The sequence below is a fragment of the Xiphias gladius genome, chromosome 6, assembly GCF_016859285.1.
Source record: "Xiphias gladius isolate SHS-SW01 ecotype Sanya breed wild chromosome 6, ASM1685928v1, whole genome shotgun sequence".
NCBI lineage: Eukaryota > Metazoa > Chordata > Actinopteri > Istiophoriformes > Xiphiidae > Xiphias > Xiphias gladius.
Window position 1 is genome coordinate 18,103,939 of NC_053405.1, and position 21,321 is coordinate 18,125,259.

At 42.5% G+C, this 21,321-nt stretch overlaps 1 protein-coding gene across 4 annotated transcripts in view; it reads right to left on the reverse strand.

Annotated features, from left to right (window-relative positions):
* Positions 1-557: 557 nt before the first annotated feature.
* Positions 558-21,321, reverse strand: part of tle2a (TLE family member 2, transcriptional corepressor a) — a 44,196-nt gene continuing 23,432 nt past the window's right edge. Inside the window, exons 3-20 of one of the 4 annotated variants that reach the window (XM_040128331.1) lie at positions 20,482-20,545; positions 16,915-16,959; positions 13,593-13,655; positions 13,123-13,164; positions 12,321-12,531; positions 11,904-11,920; positions 10,801-10,896; positions 10,112-10,156; positions 9,108-9,269; positions 8,438-8,564; positions 7,201-7,400; positions 6,736-6,815; positions 5,847-6,096; positions 5,267-5,514; positions 3,728-3,875; positions 3,418-3,568; positions 3,087-3,163; positions 558-2,745 (exon numbers count right to left, since the gene is read on the reverse strand). In XM_040128331.1, coding sequence (XP_039984265.1) covers positions 2,638-2,745; positions 3,087-3,163; positions 3,418-3,568; positions 3,728-3,875; positions 5,267-5,514; positions 5,847-6,096; positions 6,736-6,815; positions 7,201-7,400; positions 8,438-8,564; positions 9,108-9,269; positions 10,112-10,156; positions 10,801-10,896; positions 11,904-11,920; positions 12,321-12,531; positions 13,123-13,164; positions 13,593-13,655; positions 16,915-16,959; positions 20,482-20,545 — 2,134 coding nt within the window. In that variant the 3' untranslated portion in view covers positions 558-2,637. Of the gene's footprint in view, positions 2,746-3,086; positions 3,164-3,417; positions 3,569-3,727; positions 3,876-5,266; positions 5,515-5,846; positions 6,097-6,735; positions 6,816-7,200; positions 7,401-8,437; positions 8,565-9,107; positions 9,270-10,111; positions 10,157-10,800; positions 10,897-11,903; positions 11,921-12,320; positions 12,532-13,059; positions 13,165-13,592; positions 13,656-16,914; positions 16,960-20,481; positions 20,546-21,321 lie in introns of all 4 variants that reach the window. The other 3 variants (XM_040128330.1, XM_040128329.1, XM_040128327.1) reach the window with 3 other exon arrangements.

Below are 21,321 nucleotides of genomic sequence, written 5' to 3' on the forward strand. Positions count from 1 at the left end.
ATTTTCCATCCTATCACAGTAACAAAAAGGCAAATTGGTGATTTAAGGTCTTTGCAGAATATTGACAGCACACAACAAAAATCAAACACTGGGTTAACAACTGACCAAGTTTGATTCCTGGAGAGTGACCAGTATTTGAGGTCTCTTCTCATCTCTTTAGATAAGTTGCACATATCAAATAAAGCAGAGATACTTGAGCTCGTTTACATAGATCTCTACGTTTAGAATTTTAAAAAGATGCTGACATGTTGGGCCTAAGTTTAAAAAACGTCTAACAGGCACGCCAAATATCTTCAAGGCCGTCGTTGTTTAATTGGCAGCTGAGATTCCCCATTCACTGCATAGTTTGAAACCTGCTCCACTGAAATTTTGGGGCATCTTACACGACAAATAGGTCCCACTGAGACGATGCTGCTGCAACACTGCTAAGAAAAGATTACTCTGCTCTAATCAGGGGACTGAAATGACTTAATCCGGTGGTTTGAGATGAGCGATCAGACCAAAGCAAAGAGAAGGCAAGCGATCTGTTGTGTTTCTTTATTCAATTGTTTTTTTTTTTTTTAACTTATTCTCAAGTCAACTGTTCATACTGATTGGAATCTATACTGTGCTGTAATTCTGGGCATTAACAGCTGTTTCAAAAGACACTAAAAGAGACTAAATGATTTATTATCCACATCTTTTGCAAACAATTCTTTGCTTCAGAAAGGAGATCAATGCTTTACTTGTTTTTTCTAAGGTTCTCTTCTCCCAAAGTTAAAGCTTTGTCACAGCAGGACAGTCACCGCTACATCCATAAGTCCCTCTTGGGTATTATTGCTATAATAATCCATTCCGCGGCCTATTTTGCTGCAGATCACCTTTGTCTTGCCACACTATGAGCTAGCTCAGCACAAAAAACAACTGTACAGCTGCATTATTTACCAAGAGCTGAAGTCACAGAGGAGCTGTGAATCCTAACTTGCTCATTCTGTGGGTTTGAATCCCATGACACTTTCTCACATTTCTGAAGATGCAGAAGTGTTGTGCTGTTGTGTTCCCTCATTTGGAGAGAGAAATGTTTCCATCACAAGAGAGCGTCACCATTCACATCCTTTATTTTTCATCTAAATATTTCTAAGATGCTTTTTGGCACCTTGCTGTGAGCACACGCTTTTCTGGCTATTATGGTTTAAACAAATATTCACCAAACGCTTCTTTTGATTTTTTTTTTCCCTTCAGTCTTTAACATCCAAGATAAACCTGGCTAGAGCCTGAAATGGTTCTGTGGTTGAAAAACACCTTTTGACAGCCAGCATGCACACGTAACACCGGATCTACCTTATTTCTTACCTTCACACCATTACAACTGGATTGGTTTTCATTGAGCAGTGTCAATCTGGTTTTCTGTGAAAGAAGATGCAAACGAAAGACAAAAAAAACCCCACAAATGATATACTGCAGATCACATACAAAAACTGTACTGATGTTTCTGAGAGATGATCCACACTACAGCCTGTTGTCTCAAAGCAAATTCAAGTCACAGATCCTTGTTTGCCTTTAGAGAACTTTATTTACATGTCCATATATAGCAAGGTTCAAGGTTCATGATGCAGTTGTGAAAATACCTGTCTCCCTATATGTGCCCTAACAAATACAATAGAAAATCACATTTCATGTTGAGTGTTAATGATGAAGACGATTCAGCAGAGGCCACGTCCCGGAAACTGGAGAGTACCTGTTGTGAGGAGCTTGAACTGATTTCAGCTTTCTGTCCTGTGTGTCGTGGTTTTCAGTTTCACACTGGTTTCCTTAAAATCATCTCCAGAATAAGTTCATCTTTGTTCTTTTGCAAAAGAAAAAAAAAACCCAAAACAAAACAAAAACCAAAAGGAACAAAGACAAACTGAGTCTCAGGACACTTTAGAGTAAACCGAGCCCTGTTCTGTCACGTATGTATGTGGAGATGATACAATCATGTTGCTGCTGAAACTTAACCAGGAGAAGGGAAAAATAAAAAATAAAAAAAATAGCTGGAACCTCACAGCACATCATCCTGCCATCTGCCACACATCTGCTGCCCCGAAGAAAAGCCACGTGCTGAGGACTAGGCCATACCGGGCCAAGTCGACCCTGGTTGGGACTTTTTACAGAGCACAGAATATGGACCGTATTTTTCCATTAAGAGTTTTCGAGCCCTCCTTGAACCCTCCCCACAATTCTTCAGTCCCATGTGTCTTTTTCCTCTCGATGCCGTCCAACTGTTTGCGAAAAATTCAAAGGCTAAAAAAATAAGTTTTTTTTGCTAATTTCTTGTTCACTACAGAGGTTTTATTTCGTTTAAAAAAAAGGGAAAAAAAAGGAACAAAACAAAAAGTTCTTTGGAGGAATCCCATATTTGCGCAGCTATAGACTAACCAGCGTTCTCAGAGCATTAAAAACAAAGTTCAAAGTTTGTTTGTTTTTTTCCAGAGATGTGACTTTGTGCCCCCTTGCTTCTCTTTCTCATTTCTTTCACAAACGTAAACAAAACAACAAAGTACAAGTTGAGTGTCTCTTGTTTTCCATGCCACCGACGCTCTGTACAGTCATTGGTGCAGGAGGGAGCCTTGGCTCCGCCCCCTGATTATTAGTTTTACTTTTTCAGCCAATCAGAGTTCAGTAGATGACTTCGTAAACTGTGGCCTTCTTGTCCCCAGAGCCGGTGACAATAAATTGGTCGTCAGGGGAGATATCACAACTGAGAACTGACGAAGACTCCTTAGACTAAACAAACAGACAGAGAAGAAGATATATTAGCTAGAAACAGTCATTGAATTATGGTTTTTGTACGAACAGTGAAAAGAAAAGTTCACGTAATGGCTGTTATTCAAGTCAAATGTATGTTTGTCTCATAATAATCCAAAATAGCCCCTTTAGTATGTAAACAAGAAGATGAAAAAGAAGGAAAATGAAAATTTTACAACTGAATTATTCCCAGGCCAGAGATCCCAATTTCTCACCATATCATCATATTTCATAGTTAACAAAAAAAATTATTTAAAAAAAAAAAAATCTGTTGTGGTTTGCAGAATTGTGTGCATAAAAGTCAGTATTTGATGATCTACCTGGAATATGCTGGATCCATAAGGTGTCCGCCATGCATTCAGGAGGTTATCTTTGCCTGTGCTCACGAACCATTTGCCTACAGGACGAAACACATACAGCCATCAACAGATAAAGCCTCAGGGGAGGCGAGATATGGAGAAGCCTTAGAGGAAGAGCTGCTTTTGTAAAGAACGGGAGAGGTGAAAAGGAAGGAGCTGTTTCTGAATAATGAGAAAAGAAGAAGATTTGTTCTGCCTCTCTGTGATTAAATACCCTCTGGTAATGTGATGTAATCAAACCATCAATCTAGTTAGTGTGCACGTGCGGGTGTGTGTGTGTGTCCGTCCGTACCGCAGTAGGCAAACTTGAGGGAGAGAACGCAGCTCTCATGGAGGTGCAGCTGGTACTTGTCAGGTTTGGAGACATGCAGGACTTCCACGTTACTGCTCTCCATTCCCACAGCCAGCCACTCGCCTGTCGGACAGTAGCCCAGAGAGAAGATCTGGAGACGGAGAGGGAAAGAAGAAAGGAATCAATGGAAGGAGGAAGGAGATAAAGAAATGGAGAGATGAGACCGGTGAAGCGTTTTTGATCATCATTAGCCTGTAAGCACATTAATGCCTGTCTGGGCTCAAACAAGTCCCATTTGTTTTTCGTGTACCTGCGAGGTGAAGTCATGTTGCTGGAGCTGGCGTCCCTCTCGGAGGTCCCAGCAGCGGACTGTGTTGTCCAGTCCTCCCGTCCACAGCTTGGTGCCGTCGTTGGAGATGTCAATGCAGCTCGCTCCGTCTGTGTGGCCCTGAAACTGCCTGCAGGCAGGAGATACACAGCAGATTCAGAGATAAAGACACAAACGAACACACATATGTAACTCTACCTCTGTGGCTTCCGTAGTTCTCTGCTCACAACGTACGTTTCTGACAAACATTTCTCAAAGCATGAAAGTGGTGCTGTCATCTTTTGAATGCATGTTCCTACTTTCCAGACATCACCTGGTTTCAGTTCATTCATCGTGTGTTATTAAAATCACCTCACAGCAAATACATTACTCTGAATCACATTTCTTCAACAATTTTGTTGAAGTTACTTGATTTTGCACAAACGTACACTGAGGGAATGTTTGTCTCTCCACCACAAAATAGTCCCAGGGAAAAAGATTGTTCCACAAGAGAAATGAAAGCTCAACCAACTTATTATTGAATGTTTATTTGGCAACACTTCACTTCGATTCCTGCTATTTAGCATTCATCAGCAGCATATAAGCATTTAATAAATGGTTCATAACACACTATAAAGTAGTTGTAACATAATTATTTGTCAACAAGTATCGCCCCGTAGGAACCCAAAAGGAGAGGCTGGTGTATAAACAGATGATGAATGATGATGAAGTAAAACACTGTGGTAGTAATGTAAAACGTCTGTGTCTTCACAGGAGAAATTAGAATTGTTGAGAAATACTTTACATTAACAAAAAAATTCTTAGCAATGTCCTTATATCAGCTTACAACTACATTACAGTGTGTTTATATACTGCTAATAAATGCTAAATAAGGGGACTTACAGTGTTACCATTTATTTTTATAGGGACAAGTATTTAGCATGGACCAGTGCCACATACCACAGCATTAAAAGCCTAAGCTAGTTTGCAGTGCTTGTCCCTTAATACATAAATGTGTCTGGCAAAGCACTGAATATTTGAGGTGGGTCTACCGCCTGAATATTTCATTTTGAAAAATTGGGGAAAAAATACAGCAAATACAGCAATTCATGCGTTGGGATTGGCTGGCAGTAACATTAGTGGTGCTTTAAAAGACAGGAAAAAAAAGACTTTCAGAAATGCAAGCTGCCACCCTGTTAAACACACACACACACACACACACAGGTTGTTTAGAAAAGTCCAACTCCTCTACGTTGCATTCATCCTACATGCTTTGGTTGCTTATTTATAATGTTCCCCTCTCTCTATGACTGACTTTGTGATTGACAGAGTAGATTGTGAAATTTCAGAAATTACACTACTTCCTCCTTCCCTCTGTGCAGTCATCCCTCTCCTCTCATTTCCCTCAGTATAACTATAACTCTTCCTTTTGATCATTCTCTCCTCCTCCCTTGTATGAACTTGAATATTGTACTGCTCTCTTCATCTGACCAGAGGACACTTGTTACAAAACGGTGCAGCCTCCTCCCACTCCTCTCTTACCTGACCAGCGTCTGGTTGTGAAGGTCCCAGACGACGATGTTGCCATCGCTGCAGCAGGAGAAGCAGACCTTGTTGTCAGGGGAGATGGCCAGAGCGTAGCAGGCGGGAGCAGACGATGTCAGCTCTGCCTTGATGCGGGGAGTGGGTGTGGCCAAATCCCAGATTGACAGTGTGCTGGCCTCCCCGCCGACAATCAAGGTTCGCCCGTCGGAGAGCAGCTTGCAGGAGCGGATGTAGTTGTCCCTGTTCTGATTGGCCACAATAAAACAAGAAATATAAAAATTCATACTCAATGATATATGCTGTAGTTAACTATAATTGACGACAAGGTGATACGTGTATGGAATTAAACATGCTGCTACAGCATCATCACAGCAATGAATACAGATGGGGGAAGGTTTGGCTTTAGGACAACAACACAAAAGTAATTCCTCACCCAAAGTGTGTTTTGATGTATGAAAAACAAGAGTATCACTTTTGCTTGTAAAGCACACACATTATTAAACATTATTAGACACAAGGTAGTCAACAGACAAGGCTACAAGCATCGAACCATATTCGTTCCTGTCTCATGTCTCACCAGACAGTCCAGCTGGGCCATGGGGCTCTTGCTGCCTGGCTGGCTGATGTCCCACACCTTGACGCAGCCCTTTCCTCCGGTGTAGACGTGGCGCGTCGAGGTGCTGATGGTGACGGCGCACACCACCTCTCCGTGGTTTAGGGTGTGGATCTGACGGGCGTGGCGAGGAATCCCCGGGCCCAGCAGGGCGTCCGGGGGAAAGGGCACCGGCTGCATCTGGCCGTCTGCGCTCACGTGGAACGAGTAGGCGCTGCAGAGAAGAGAGACGGAGGAGAACAGAAAAGGATGAATAACAGAGATTAAACGCTGCAGCAAAAACACTAAATCAGACGGACAGTCTTCATTTCTAAAAGAGGACTTTGTAATGTTATTAAGCATACAAGAACAAGAACGTAAGTGTGTGGCTTGGATGAGCATGATGATGCTGATGATTAAAGATGGCTAAAAAGTGTCAGAACTTTTATGTGTAGGCATTTCTCCCACGACCTACGTCATCTACTTCAACTTGTGATTTCCACATTATCCAGAAATACTTTCGTGAGGCTGACATTGAGTGACCAAAACCTGACATTTAATAATAAAATGTTTGGTTATCTGAAAAAATACAGTATTTAACTATCTGAGTCTATTTAAGCTGCTTTGCAAATATCTAATATCTATATCTTTTTGCTAACAACTGTTTTCAAAAACATTTTTCAAGTGCTTTAAGGCTGGATACTTATTAAAAACAGTTTTTTTCACCCCCTTTTCTCCCTTCAATATCTTTCATTGTTCATCTTTTCTGTTTTCATCTGGTGTTGGAATGGAAATTTGAGGAGAGAACCTGAGTGCAGTTTATAGTGAACAGGTGAAGATATGAATGATAGTAGGGAAGGTAGAGGAAACTCACGGTTTTCCGGAGGCGGCTGACTGCAAGCTGGCAGGCAGCCCAGGGACCCTCATATGTGGGTGTGGAGACTCATAGCCCACCTGGAAGAGACAGAGATACCCTAATGTAAGAAAGAAAAAAAAAAAAACTGAAAAAAAACTGGTTAGAGGAAAGAAGACAGAAAGGAGAAAGGAAAGGAAAGGAGAGTAGAGAGGATTCACTCATAAAAATGGGTATCACATGAAAGATCAGAATAAAATGAGATCATATAAAAGCAAAGAGACTTTTCAAGAGCCAAGGTCATAGATTATTAACGATAAGTGACAAGGTAACCTCTCTTCCTTTTCCTCTCCCACTAAAATGCTCCCTTCTTTCCGGTATATAGAATATCCCTCTTTTTGCCCTCTCTGATCGGTTTATGTGCTGAGGTATTACATATGACAGTGACACTGGAAAGACAAATTATCTGCGAAGCGTCAAGCTCACCACAGGGGACCGTCCGTAGCCTGCAGCAGCTGCCGCCGCCGCCGCTGCTGCGGCTCCGTTCATCTGGGGGGAGACCAAGTGGAGGCCTGCGCCATAGCCCGCTGCCCCGGGCAGGTCCCCGTTCACCCCTGGAGGAGGCAGGCCAAAAGCCCCAGGAGGGTATGCCCCCTGCACTGCCAGAGGGTTTCTGAGACCCAGAGCTGGTGGAAGCATGGAGGGAGGAAATGAAAGGAGAGAGTTAATTTGTTGTGAATTAATGAAGTGAACAAATTATTGACTTTGGTAAGGAATACAGAATGCCAATCATTCCATGAGCTTTAGATATCACTTAAACATAGGATAGAATGAGATGCGCATTTTATTAAGGTGACTCCTTCTGCAGAGCCTGTCAGTGTGTGAGACAGCTGTGACTGACAGCCTTTGAACAAGCTACCACAAAAGGCAGGCATTACTAACTGCAGCACTGGACCACTACTGACCCCTGCTGGCCGCCATGCCTTCCTGCAGCGAGCCAGTACCTGTGTGTGTGTGTGTGTGTGTGTGTGTGTGTGTGTGTGTGTGTGTGTGTGTGTGTGTGTGTGTGGGGTTGTGCGCTCACATAAACATCCTCTTTATTATCCTCCTGCACATGTAGCTGTATCTACGAGCTTATACATATGCATGCACAATGATGTGGGCGTGTGAAAGCAGTGTGGGGGCTAACAGGTGATGTGAATAAAAAAAGAGAAAAAGATACACTAGAATAGATGGAGCCTCATTATGAAGCAGCTCACAGTCACAGTCCATCACCTCTCCTAATCTTTCTATTTAAAGAGTGAGGCACACTGAATATTTTTGCCCACAGCTGCTTATTAAATCCAGATGGTGGTCGGTGGTGGGGAGCTCGCCGACACCCATACCAACTACTACGGCCCGATGTTGAAAGAATCACTACATGTAACAAAGCAAGTACAGGCTAAAAAGCTGTTTCTGCAAATACAGACTTAATTTTTTTTAAATGATCCCCTGTGTGAAGTGCAAGCTGGTGTCCCTGAGAGGAGGGCTGGAGACATTTCTCTTTTGGTCTCCTCAGCAACATGGCTAGAAACAACAAAGTTTTTCCAATGATGTCAGCAAGCCCTACAGTTTCACTTCACATTAACTTAAGGCTTTCTGAAGTTCAGTGGTCCCTTATTACTATAAAATACAGATGGCATGCTCCTTGGGTAATAAAAGCAAGGCTGGGAGACGATCTTACCAAGGGGGTCGACACCAGGCTTTCCCGGGACAGGTCTGAACTGCGGGGGCCCGCTGGGTCCCGGGGTGTTAGACTCCTGAGACATGGGGGTCCCTGGTTTCATACCTGGTGTACTGGACTTCTCCCTCTGGAAGAGCAGATAATAAAAAGAGAACTGTTAGAAACAAAGAAGAAAAAGGGAATAAATCTAGAATGAAAAGTGAAATAAACAGACTGCCTTTAGAATTAAGACATATGGGGGGGAAAAAATTATTTTACAGCAAAAGGACGGTGCGAGCCAGGGAAGAAGAAGAAGAATGGCAAGAAAAGCACACAAACTAAAAAAAGAGAATGACATTAGGGAATGACTGTAGGCAGATGTGACCTGAGGAGTGCTGTTAGATGTCGGCAGCTCAGACCGAATGTCTTTTGGGATATTGGATATGCACCATAGTAACTCCAAGATAAACTACTGACCCCAAACAAAACAGCAGAATAGAGTGTGTGTTGACAGCATGGAAACACTGATGTCCTGTACTGAAATATATTGTGTGTTCTCTATAGATGTCTGCATACATGTGACAATAATACCCAAAAAGTGATTCAAATATTTATCTTTTTTACGTCTGTGTTTGGTCCACTTTACTGCACACGAATTCATGTGTGTGTTCACACAGATGTGTTTGTTTACCTGTGGAGGCTCTTTGCCACGGGAGGGGGAGGCGGCACTGCTGGAGGAGGCCAGGGAGGTGGGGCTGGCCTGTGGTGGACCCTCCTTACGAGATGGAGGCATCTTGTCTAAACCGTTCTCCCTGGACGAGTAGGACTGCACGCTGCGGGGGGACGACGGGTCCTGAATTCAAAACACATAAAAACTTTAGTACACAAGACAGAAACAAGAAGTAATGTTAGTTTACTCATTCATTCTGCAGTGTTTTAGTGCTGAAGACCACAGAGATCCACCTGGAAATCTTACAGTGTCTCCCTTTTTTCTAATGTTAACTCTTTTCTTAGTTTGTTCAAAATGATAATTATGTTTACAGAAGGAAAAAGGATTTCAAGTCTGTCTTAAAAATCACTTCCTAAGATGTGATTATAAAATGTAAACAAAATCCACAACCTCTGTGCTGTGCTAAAATGTATTCCAAAGTTTATCTGAAGTTATCATGAGGCTACAGTAGTCCCAGTTCATCAAATCAAGCAGGTTTTCCAGAGTTGCAGTCTTTTTAGAATGGAAGTCCTGTTTATGTTGAACTGGTTATAGGCTCACTCAGCATTATATAATGCACAGTGGACACTTATGTATTCATTTGGATGTAAAGATAATTTTATGAAAAAATGTACAGGCTGTGCTATTTTTTATTTTTTTTTTAACTTTTGTTCATTATTATGGGAAACTATTTTTTCAACCTTGCAATCCATTTTGTCTGCACTCATTCATAAAATCTCAACAGTCATACGAACAGCATTACACATTAAGGTGTTTTAAGGTGTAGATAGTCTGAACTGCAGTGAAGCACACGTGTGCCTACATATTTTATGGTTGTTTACTGAGAAATCAGGGCAGGCAGAGGTGTATGAGGAGTATTACTGTTATTATGATTATTCAGATGGTCCTGCTGGGTGTGTTTACATGATGTATGCAGATGAACGCGGTGAAGTGAGGCCAACATAGGCCAGCGGCTGCCTACTAACCTCATCCACCACCAAATTATCATCACTCTTATCCGCGTCGCTGCCCTGTGAGAGAAGAGAGAAAAAGTGAGATTAGATATTCTGCTCTGCTGTATGATGTATGTAGATTACATGTGGAAATATACAACACACACACATAGACAGTCATACACAAGCAGAGGTGTCTGGATGTTTATAACATAATGCATTTCAAAAAGTTTTATAAAACATTTTTGCTTTAATATCTTACACTGTATATAGAGGAAAATGAAACAACGTATCTGGACAATTTATTTCCTGAGATGGATGAACGTACAATAAACACATTAAACAATACAAATGTAATTAAAATCGATTTTAGATGTGTAACTTGGAAAGATTAAATCCTCTAAGGCACTGCTCATGTTCTTAATGTTTCCAGTCAAACAAAGCAGTAATGTTGAATTTGATAATAAAAAAAATTAATTTCTCTCAGACAGAAAATAATCCCTCACAATGCTTAATATATATCTGCTCTTCCACAATGACACCAATAGCACAGTAATGATAGCAGGGAGTTTGAATATTTAATTTACTGTCTAAAAAGAGAGCAGGTCTCCAAAGTCCACTGTACAGACACCAGTGGTCTTATCTGACGAGGACTGGCAGGGCTGGGTGAAACTCTCCCTCAGTTACTTAAACATTTAAGAGTGTTATGAAAGCATTCTCACATAGTCTGTCATGAACTCCTTCTCATCAGCTTTCCTCTTCTTGCCGTTGCTGAGGTAGTCTGCTGGGCGACCCTTATCCCCATTGGACAGAGAGCTCTGCGGAGAGGAGAGAGGGCGCAGAGGGGTGAGGAGTGGAGGGGAGAGGGGTGGATTGAATTGAGAAAAGAACGAGCAAGGGAGTGTGGGAAAGAGCAAAGGGGGAGAAGTGCATTGGGGCACAAAGATGTGGAGGAGAAGAAAGTAGGAAGGGCAGGAGTGAAGAAAAAGGGAGTGAGGGAAGAGAGGAAGGAAGAGGGAGACAATGAGGTGAGAGGGACTGCATAAATCATGTCAGGCTCATAAGCTGTGGAGATGAATGTGAAAGAATATCAGTCTGGATCCATCGGCCATCTCACTGTAGGAATGAGAGGAAGAAAGACAATGCTTTCATTTTTCTTTAAGGCGGCATAAAGGACTATAGAGTGGTCTGCATGCGTTTTGGCATTGACAGTTGTTTTTTAAACAGTGTTGTCACAATTCATAGAGGTACCAACATGGTGTTGGGATCCTAATTTTTAATCTTACAACAAATTGTGATCAGACAAAAGCTATTCTGTTGTCTAAAAGCAAAAGACAAATTTAAACGAATAAGATGTTTTAAGATAATACTCACATGTCAAAACCTGTGTACTTTTAACCAACCGCAACTAACAATAGTTTTAAAAGTATAAATGGTTAGAAAAAAAAGAGAAAGGACAACACAAAACTGCATATTAAAAAGTTTTGTTTACTGAAGCACTTGCACTTACGTATGCTCATTAAACCCTGTGTAAAAAATAAACACTTTATTTTAATGTTAGTCTGTAATTTTTGAATAAGTTTATAATAATTTCCTAGACGTTTCCTAGAAAGAACCATTGAATGTGGCACTAATTATAAGGAAAATATTGCATGCAACATGCAAAATGTTTATATTATATATAATATAATATATATGTGTGTGTATGTCTATATATGTGTATGTGTATGTCTATATATGTGTGTGTGTGTGTATGTATGTGTATATGTCTATATATGTGTGTGTGTGTGTGTGTGTAGTAATTTCTGTAGTAGTTAGTACTTACTGGTCCTGCTTCACGGTCTGTTCATTTCCAGACAGCAGCACCCAACACATCCAGGTACCAGGCCACAGAACGGCAAATGCAGATAAGGACACAGACACAAACACACACACAAAAATCCAAGATTATATGCCATCCTTTTACATCACTCTGCAGCCGATGACTCAGTGGAAAAATATCCCTGAGGAGTGTTATCATCAGCAACACTCCTGTGCCCTGCCAAAAATTCAAAGCAAAGCCAATCATCAGAATCCATTGAGCCAAGCTCTGGTGTTTAGCCTACTCCCAACCTCAGAGAGACCTTTTCATCTCCAAGAATGCAATCCAGCTCTTGTCCCTGAGCTAAACTTATTGAGAGTTTTACACTTTTGCACTGAAACTAAAATAAGTAAACATGCATCATTTAAAGCAATCCTATACCTCTGTGGTGCTCTGCTGCAGCAGCGGCCGCTGCTGCCTCTAGGTGGGCTCTCTCATCCTTGGCAGCCAGCTGAGCTCCCAGAGCCCCAGACAGGGCCAGAAGGCTGGATCCTCCACCAAGTGCCAGGCCAGGGTGGGGCAGTCCTGATGGGTGCGGGCCCACTGGCAAACCCTGGGCATGCTGGGAGAGGTGCTGTGCCTGAAGCTGCTGCTGTAGAGAGGAAGAATAGAAGAAGAAACAGAAAGAGAGGGGAGACAGAAGAAAGAGATTTGGGTGACTTACAAGCACTGGAGGAAGTGGCTTGACGGGAAGTGAACGAGGAGGATAGGAGGAAGGAAAGGAAGGGAACTAAGTGCTGCGATGTGCACGAGAGGAGAAATGCTAAGGTCAGGGCAGTGGCTCTGGAGCCAGATCAATCTGATGGGAACTAAAGTGACAAATAAACTGAAATATTTTTCAAAGTTTGTTTTAATGGTTGATGAATTTCACGTCTTTAAAATATTTGGAAAATTATATGGGACATTTAATTGGGGCTGGTAAGGACATTTGAATTAAAAAAAAAAAAAAAAAAAATCTTAAACCAATTCTGGATATTTTAAAATAATCATCTTAATCCATCTTTTGGAAATATAAGCCAATAAATCAGTATATTTTAGTGTGGGCCAAGGGATGTTTGCCTCAATAAAAAGAAAAGAAAAGGAGGAAAAAAAAAAAAAAATGGTAGTATAAGGTACACACGCTATGAGGCAGAGGGGGGAGCCCACGTACCCCTATCGAAGCATTTAGCTCCCCCATGGTCACCTGTTTGGCGCGCTCCATGGCCTGGACCACCTGTTGTTGGTGCTGTGGAACAAACCAAGAAGTCAGTGAAGGCAGGTTGATTCAGTATTAAATACTATATATCAAATACTATACTACTACTTTTTTTTTTCGTTCTGTAAACTGAATTAATAATAATCCCATGTTATATTTCTTAATTAGTATGAAAAAGTATTCATACTCTCACAAAAACATCTTTGAAATACTGATTTTTTTGCTATGGGAGTTGTGAACACATGCAACCCTTTTGCGATTGAGGAAAATGAACGTGCTTTGAAGTTCTGTCCATCTGCAGCTCTATGTGTCTGTGGCTGTGAGTTATTGATAAATGTGTGTAGTATGCATGTGCATGCCTTCTGCTTGGGCTGCTGTCAGACAGGAGAGAGACTGCTGAATGCTGAATGCTGTACAGTGTGTGTGTGTGTGTGTGCGTGCATGTATGTGTCCCACACCTCCTGTGACAGGAAGGGGATGAGCTGAGCACAGATCACATTCAACCGCTTGGCAATCTCCGTCTGAAAGAAGGAAAAAAAACAAAAAAAGAAAAAAAAACAGATACTGTCACTTTGACTAATAAACAAACACACACACACTTCCATGGGCAAGATTGAGCACGAACAAACAAGAGCACGCAGACTCGTAAAGGTTACACACACACACACACACACACACACACACACACACACACACACACACACACACACACACACACACACACACACACACACACACACACACACACACAGGCTGTGGCCTGTTTCTCCCAGGGCCAGTGTGGTAAATATTTCAGCTGCTTACATCTGGTCCATGCAAATGGAAATTCTGCCAGGGAGTTTGGCTAAAATATTCATGGACAGCATCTGCTGTGGCCACGGCCAGCCCACACAGGGTGTGTGTGTGTGTGTGTTTGTGTGTATGAGAAAAGATGCAAGACCCCCCCCCCCCCCAGTGTTTGCGTGCATGCATGTGTGTGTGTGTACATGTCTTTCTATAGGTGTGGACTGATTTTGGTTCAAAACCATCATACTGAGGACATTTTGGCCAGTCCTCTCAACTTCAAAGAGCTGTTTGAGGGTTAAGACTTGGTTTTAAAGTTCAGGTTCCATTTCCTGCTGGGTGTCAGTGATTCTTGCTGTGGGTGTATGTCTGTCTTGATCTGCTCTACTACACAGCCCCCCCCCATCTTTCTTTCCATCTCACTCCATTTATCGCTCTTTCCATCCATCCCTCGTTACATTTCTCCCTTCCCAGTATTAGCGCAGTAATCAGTGTTACAAATGCTGCCATGTGATCTCTCTCTCTCTCACGCACACACACACACACACACACACACACACACACACACACACACACACACACACAGGCTGTGGCCTGTTTCTCCCAGGGCCAGTGTGGTAAATATTTCAGCTGCTTACATCTGGTCCATGCAAATGGAAATTCTGCCAGGGAGTTTGGCTAAAATATTCATGGACAGCATCTGCTGTGGCCACGGCCAGCCCACACAGGGTGTGTGTGTGTGTGTTTGTGTGTATGAGAAAAGATGCAAGACCCCCCCCCCCCCCCCCCAGTGTTTGCGTGCATGCATGTGTGTGTGTGTACATGTCTTTCTATAGGTGTGGACTGATTTTGGTTCAAAACCATCATACTGAGGACATTTTGGCCAGTCCTCTCAACTTCAAAGAGCTGTTTGAGGGTTAAGACTTGGTTTTAAAGTTCAGGTTCCATTTCCTGCTGGGTGTCAGTGATTCTTGCTGTGGGTGTATGTCTGTCTTGATCTGCTCTACTACACAGCCCCCCCCCATCTTTCTTTCCATCTCACTCCATTTATCGCTCTTTCCATCCATCCCTCGTTACATTTCTCCCTTCCCAGTATTAGCGCAGTAATCAGTGTTACAAATGCTGCCATGTGATCTCTCTCTCTCTCTCACACACACACACACACACACACACACACACACACACACACACACACACACACACACTTAGTGGCAGGCCCCACAAGGCTGTTAGGGCCGGTAATGATATGCATGCAGAGATCATGACAACATCATTACGGCCGCAGGCTGTTTGTCTTCTTGACAGCTAGACTCTGCTGTGTGTGTGAGCTAGCATGTGTGAGAATGTGTGTGTGTTTGTGTGTGTGTGTGTGTGTGTGTGCGCGCGCGCCCATGTCTTTCTGTGGGTATGTGGACAAAATTTGGTTTGAAACCATCGTTGTGAGGAGGTTTTGGCTGGTTCTCACAACTTTAAAAGGCTGATTGAGGGTTAAGACTTGGTTTTAAGGTTCAGGCTAGAAATTAGTTTTGGGTTAGGGTAAGGAATTTATCAGTGATGGTTAAGGTTAAGAGGCTTGGGAATGCATTATGTCAAGGAGTGTCTTCACAACTATAGTAACACCAGCATGTGTGTGTGTGTGTGTGTGTGTGTGTGTGCGCATATACATGCAAACTCCCCCCACCGTTCTCTCACTTAAGTGATTTATTGATGCCGGACTGAACTTCCGCCCCCTCCCTTTTCCTCGCTCTCTCTCTCTCATTTCTCTTGCTTGCCCATATCTCTTCCTCCCTCTGCTCTCCATTTTTCAGCCAGGCAGCGTGCCCCCCCCCTTCTCTCCTCTTCCCTCCCTCCCTCCCTCCCTCCCTCCATCGCCCCCCACCCCAAGGGAGACACAATGATTTCTTGTTAGAGAACTCCAACTACTAAATGACATCTTCAGGAAGGAGAGAGAAAGGGAGAGAGAGAGAGAGAGAGAGAGAGAGAGAGAGAGAAAGAACATGAGCATTCGAGAGAAAGAGGATAAAGAGGGAAGGACAAAGAGAGAGGGGAAATGAAAAGATGAGGTGGAGGAAGGAGAGGAGGAGGAAAAGGGCAGATAGGGTTGAGAAAATGACAGCCAATGAACGAAGGATGTGGGAGGGAGAGGAGAAATTGACAGAAAGAAGAAACAGAAGGAAGGCGGGGGAGGAAAATCGAGATTGGGAGGTGAGGTGGGGGGGGATTGGCGGCAGCGGCACGTCAAAAGCGAAACGACTGAGATGGTGAAATGAAATATATGAGAGAGAGAGAGAGAGAGAGAAAGAAAAGACGGCAGGAAGGCAGTGACCTGATTTAAAGTGAAATTCAGCATGGACTGTATGTCTGTAAGGAGACAGAGGTGGAGGGAGGATGTACAAAGAAAAAAAAGAAAACCGAGAGAGAAAGAGAAATCAATGGAAAGGAAGGGAGACACAGACAGGGATGGTGAAGAAATTGAGATTAAGAGAGAAAAAAGACAAGCAATTAAAGAGAATAGAGAAAAGAGGAATAGGGGACAGAGGGGCAGGGCAGGAGTGGGATGAATGGACGGACGGAGGGAGGGAGCAGAGAGGCACTAACAGACAGGGATTTATGACAGGCGAGAGGGGGGCTGTTCTGGAGACTCGGGGAAGGACAGAGTATTCTTGTCTGTCTGTGGTGGAGAAATGAATTCTGTTTGTGGATCCTATTAATGCCTCCAAAGCATAACAGTGCTATATAGGTCCATCAGGCAAAGAACTGACATTACAGTGGTAGAAAGACACAGAGAGTGTGTCAGACGCACACATACATTCCTATAAAATATTAGTTACTTGGAGTAGAGCTGATGGGGGCAAAAGAAAGGAGGCGGTGATAAAAATGCAAGAGAATAATGTAAAGCTTTAGAAGTATGCAGCAGCAAAAGGGCTATGAGAGAGGGCGAGAGACCTATAGAGCTGCAGTGAGATTCAGAGAGAGAGAGAGAGAGAGATCACTCACCTGTTTGTGCATTTCAATGTTAAGGCCGTAGGACATCTCATAATACTGAAATACAGAGGAGAACATCAGTTAATATATATCATTGTGCATAAACCAGAGCATTGAGAGACTGACAAAAGTTTTCATGGAGTAAGTAAAGCTAGAAGGGTTTTTAAAAATAATTTGAATATTTATATACCATAAGAATGTTGTTATCGACAGACTTTTTAAAAGACGGAAAAGCTCAATGGCAATACTGTACAAAAAGCGAAAAAATTCTGCTAGTTTTTGCAAAATTGTTAGAGGAATTAAATGGAAATTTTAAAGTTGAATCATTAGACCTGATGAAAAATAGCTGTGTTAAAGATAGTTTAAGGCACATTAACTTTCATCTCCTATAATGGAATTATTTGTATCACAGCAGCTAAACAGGATGAAGTTTGACAATCTAGTTTAGTTTGCCTGCACAAAAAAACCTTTTTAGTCTAAGCCTGGTGATATTCTATATTTTTGTTATTGCCAACAAATCCTATGAAAAGCTCAAAACCAACTATGAATTATCAGACAGTCCCACATTGGGGTTGTCGGAAATACTCACTAGCGCACCAAATAGACCATTTCCTCTTGCCTTTTTTTTTCTTTTTTTTCTTTAAAAAAAAAAAAAAAAAAAAAAAAATGAAACTATACTGTTGTGACCCATTTTTAAAACATTATGTCCTCAGTAGGACTGAATGGTTTTGGGGCCAAAGGCCACAGACTGGGCAGAAAAGTATTAAAGGATAATCTAATATATTGTTGGTTTTGGTTTTTCACATGATTGGCTGAAAATAACAAAAAATTAGAATACTGCCAGCCTTATCTCCTTTAGGACATAAAAAGAAAGTAGCATTACTTAAAAATTATGAAGCAAACAAAACATAATTTCTGCCCCTCCTTATAGATGGTGTTTTACACAAATAAATTCAACAGTGTGAGCCCTGAGCCACTCAAAAAATCTTTTCCTATGCTCCCAGCTCCAGACAGTGCCAGCCCCAGCATGTGCTCTCTGAAGTTCCCATATGTCCCTACAAGCACATCACTACTAATTTCACCTTGAATCTGCTGAAAGTCAATGGCACTAAAATGACCCTGAGGCACGTTTTGGACGCCAGAAACCCAAAGCGAGGCAGGGAAATTGTCGCCTGGTAGCAGAAGGTGACAGACTATTGCAATAATCATGTCTAACGTGAGCTTTTTGACCCTAGCTTTTGTCCAAAAGTACAAGGAGCTGTGAGGAATGCAGGAGCAGCTCAGTCTGTCTCTGTACCTTCAGAGAAGGCCGAAAACGGAGAGCATTTTAAAGTCAGATGCCTCGGAAAAGTGACAGGCTGACATTTGCTTTTCAGCGTGGCTGGTTGTGGAGAGAAGAGATTGGCAGTTGGGCAGCCAGAACAGCCTGGCAGGATGGGAAAGGAGATGGCAGGGGTCCTCTCTCTCCAGACATCTTTCCTGGCAGCTAGTACGCGCGCGAGCACAAGTCTGCAACTGTGTAGGCGTGTGTATCTATGCGCTTTGTAAGCATGTTTCCCTCCGAGTGTGTGTGTGTGCTCCTCTTTCTGTGTGTGTTTGTCTGTGTGTTTCCATAAAAGACGCCTTTCCTGGCAGCTCTGCTTGGCAGTTGGTGTGCCAAGTTTCGCCTGTTGCTTAGCAACATCCAAACTCCCCCAAATCATAAGCCAAGAAAGGAGACCTGGCCTGTGCTTGATGCCAGCTACCCCCTCCCCCCATCACTAAAACTTCAATCCCTCCACCAGTCCCTGCTCTGTGCCAAGATTGCCACATAGCTCTTTTTTGGCGTAGCGGGTTGTGGGCAGCCTACACTCAGTCAGCTGTGGTTGTGTGTGCTTCTGATCACAGGTAAATCAAGGCTGGAGGTTTGCAGACTTAAAAAAAAACAAAGAAAGACAAAGAGTTCTGGCCTTTCCTTTAACCTGAAAAAAGATTTGCTGATCATGTATCCTTTCCAATCGTACAGCCCCGAACATTCACACGGAGTGCTGCTTCTGACTGCAGAGGAACTGTGCTCGGAAACACATTAATGCTACTGTGCTATCTGTTGAGAAGATGAAGCATTTAAGCGTCATTTGTTTCAATGCCCAAACTTTCAGGAAGCATTCACAAATTCAAACCATGGTCACATGTTCACCTCTGAGACTTCCTGTGCCCTCAGTGATGAGTTACAAAAGCATCAAACCTATGGGACTATCTCCAACGGGTGGGCAAATCCGGCAGCAGCATCAGAGAACTGATCATGTGATCAGACAAACAGGGCAGTGTGGGAGGGGATGACAGTCAACCAGTGACACAGCAGTGAAACAACTGCACGTCCGATTTAGTCAGTGGGAAACTGACAGTAAAATGATTATTTTTCATTTAATCATTTAATCTATGATATATCATTAATTAATGACAAACACCCATCACCATTTCCCAAAGCCCAAGATGACACACTCATATTTCTTTTTTTGAACAACCAACAGTCTAAACGTTACTATGAGAAAAGACAAAGAAAATCAGCAAATATCCACAAACAAGACACTGAAACAAGCACTTTTTGGCATTTTTGCTTGAAGGATGACTTAAACAACTAATCAAAATTCTTGCCAATTTTCTGCCGATCAGTAGTCAATGAATTCCCTAATCATTTCAGCTCTGCTTGAGTTTGGCCACAACTCTAAAGGGTTCAAGGTTTGATTTCCACTGAGCTCAACTAAACATGTATTTACTCATTATGCTGTAAAGTGCTATAGTTACTATACAATAATGTACCAAAACTATATCATGATCTAAGCTGTTGGCAAGAACCACCAGGAACCCGCAGAGCGTAGGATATACATTTAGTATATAACTATTCCCTTTATATTTTCATGTTAGATTCTCTTTTTTGGCTTGAATTAAAATCAGAAAGAGGCATTTGAGCATAGACAATTGTAGTTAGGTATTGTTTGACGTTTTCAACACTAGTGCCAATATGTTACCTCAGTTTTGAAACCAAAATGTTACTTTGAGATATATAAACAGGATTTTAAAGTCAAAGATCGTTTATTGTTCTCTGAACACAAGCAGCCATACAAGAACTTTTTCCGAAAATAAACAGGTGAACTTTTGATTTATGTCAGGAACAATGTTACAAAAGAATACATAAAGATGAATTTCAATGAGACCAGACATTGCAAGCCAGTTTTCAGCATCTGAAAGTTTGCTAGCCGGTGCCTCAAACATAATTGGGTTGGTACCAAGAGTGTGAGGTTCCATGCACAGCCCTGTACAGATGGCCCAGGAGTACATACCTCAGACACAAAAATAAAAACACTCGCAGACACAAACACAAGACTGTGCACCCATGTAAGTGCTGTTTATTCTGCAGTCTTATAATAGGTGTGCGTGTGGTATTGTGTGTGGTCTTGTGTTTGGTTTTTGGTGGGTACTGTTTGGCAGCTGTTAGCAGATAAAAGGGATTCAGCTGGCTTGGCATTGCACTTGTTGCGAGTGTATGCAAAGAGACATGGCCTCTGTGTGTGTGTGAGTTTGTGTGTGTGTGTGTCTCACCATAACGTAATGTCTCTGGATCTCAGTCTTCTCTGTGGCCAGTTTCTCACACTCCAGTTTCAAACTGCAGCAGAGAGAAGAGTGGAAAAAATAAAATGGGTCAGTTTTGATTTGTATCATATTCCAAATAAAAATACACAATGTTACTACCAACATGACAACAAATTACTCCCTGCTCCCCCCTCTCTCTCTCACCCTCACCTCCCCCTTCCCTCTCTCTCTTTTTCTCTCACACTCAGTGGGGGAGGAGGGAGCAGGGTGACTGGGGTGCTGACAGCCCATTATCACCTCAGAGCAGAGCAGAAATAGACGAAGTCACGCTCGGAGCCTGAAATCCAGCCAAAACTGCAGGCAGGCGCATCCAAGGCGTCTCTCACTCTCTCTGGACAATTTTCAGTCTATCCATGTGCCCTCCACTCCTCCTCATTTTGTTGCTTCCCTAATTACCAGCCAATCTATCTGTCGCTTTATGTCTGTCTGTTCCCCCTCCTTTCACCCTCGACAGGCCAGTTTGCCATGTTTCACCAAAGTCTGAGTTACTGCTTTAAGTGTGTTAAATGTGCCAGTTCTGTCTGAATATATGTAAAAAAATCTGCCTGTTTTCTGTTTTAACAATCGCTTCTCTCTTCTTACGTTAAGGACATGACCCATGTGTGTTGCTCAGTCTTTGAGCTAGTAAGGCTACCACAGCGGCACTGAAGTCTGGTTGGAAGCTCCATCAAACACACACACACACACACACACACACACACACACACACACACACACACACACCTGATGTGATTGCAGCCAAACACCTCTCCCATGTGTCCTATATTTCCGTCTGTCCTCTGTGTCTGC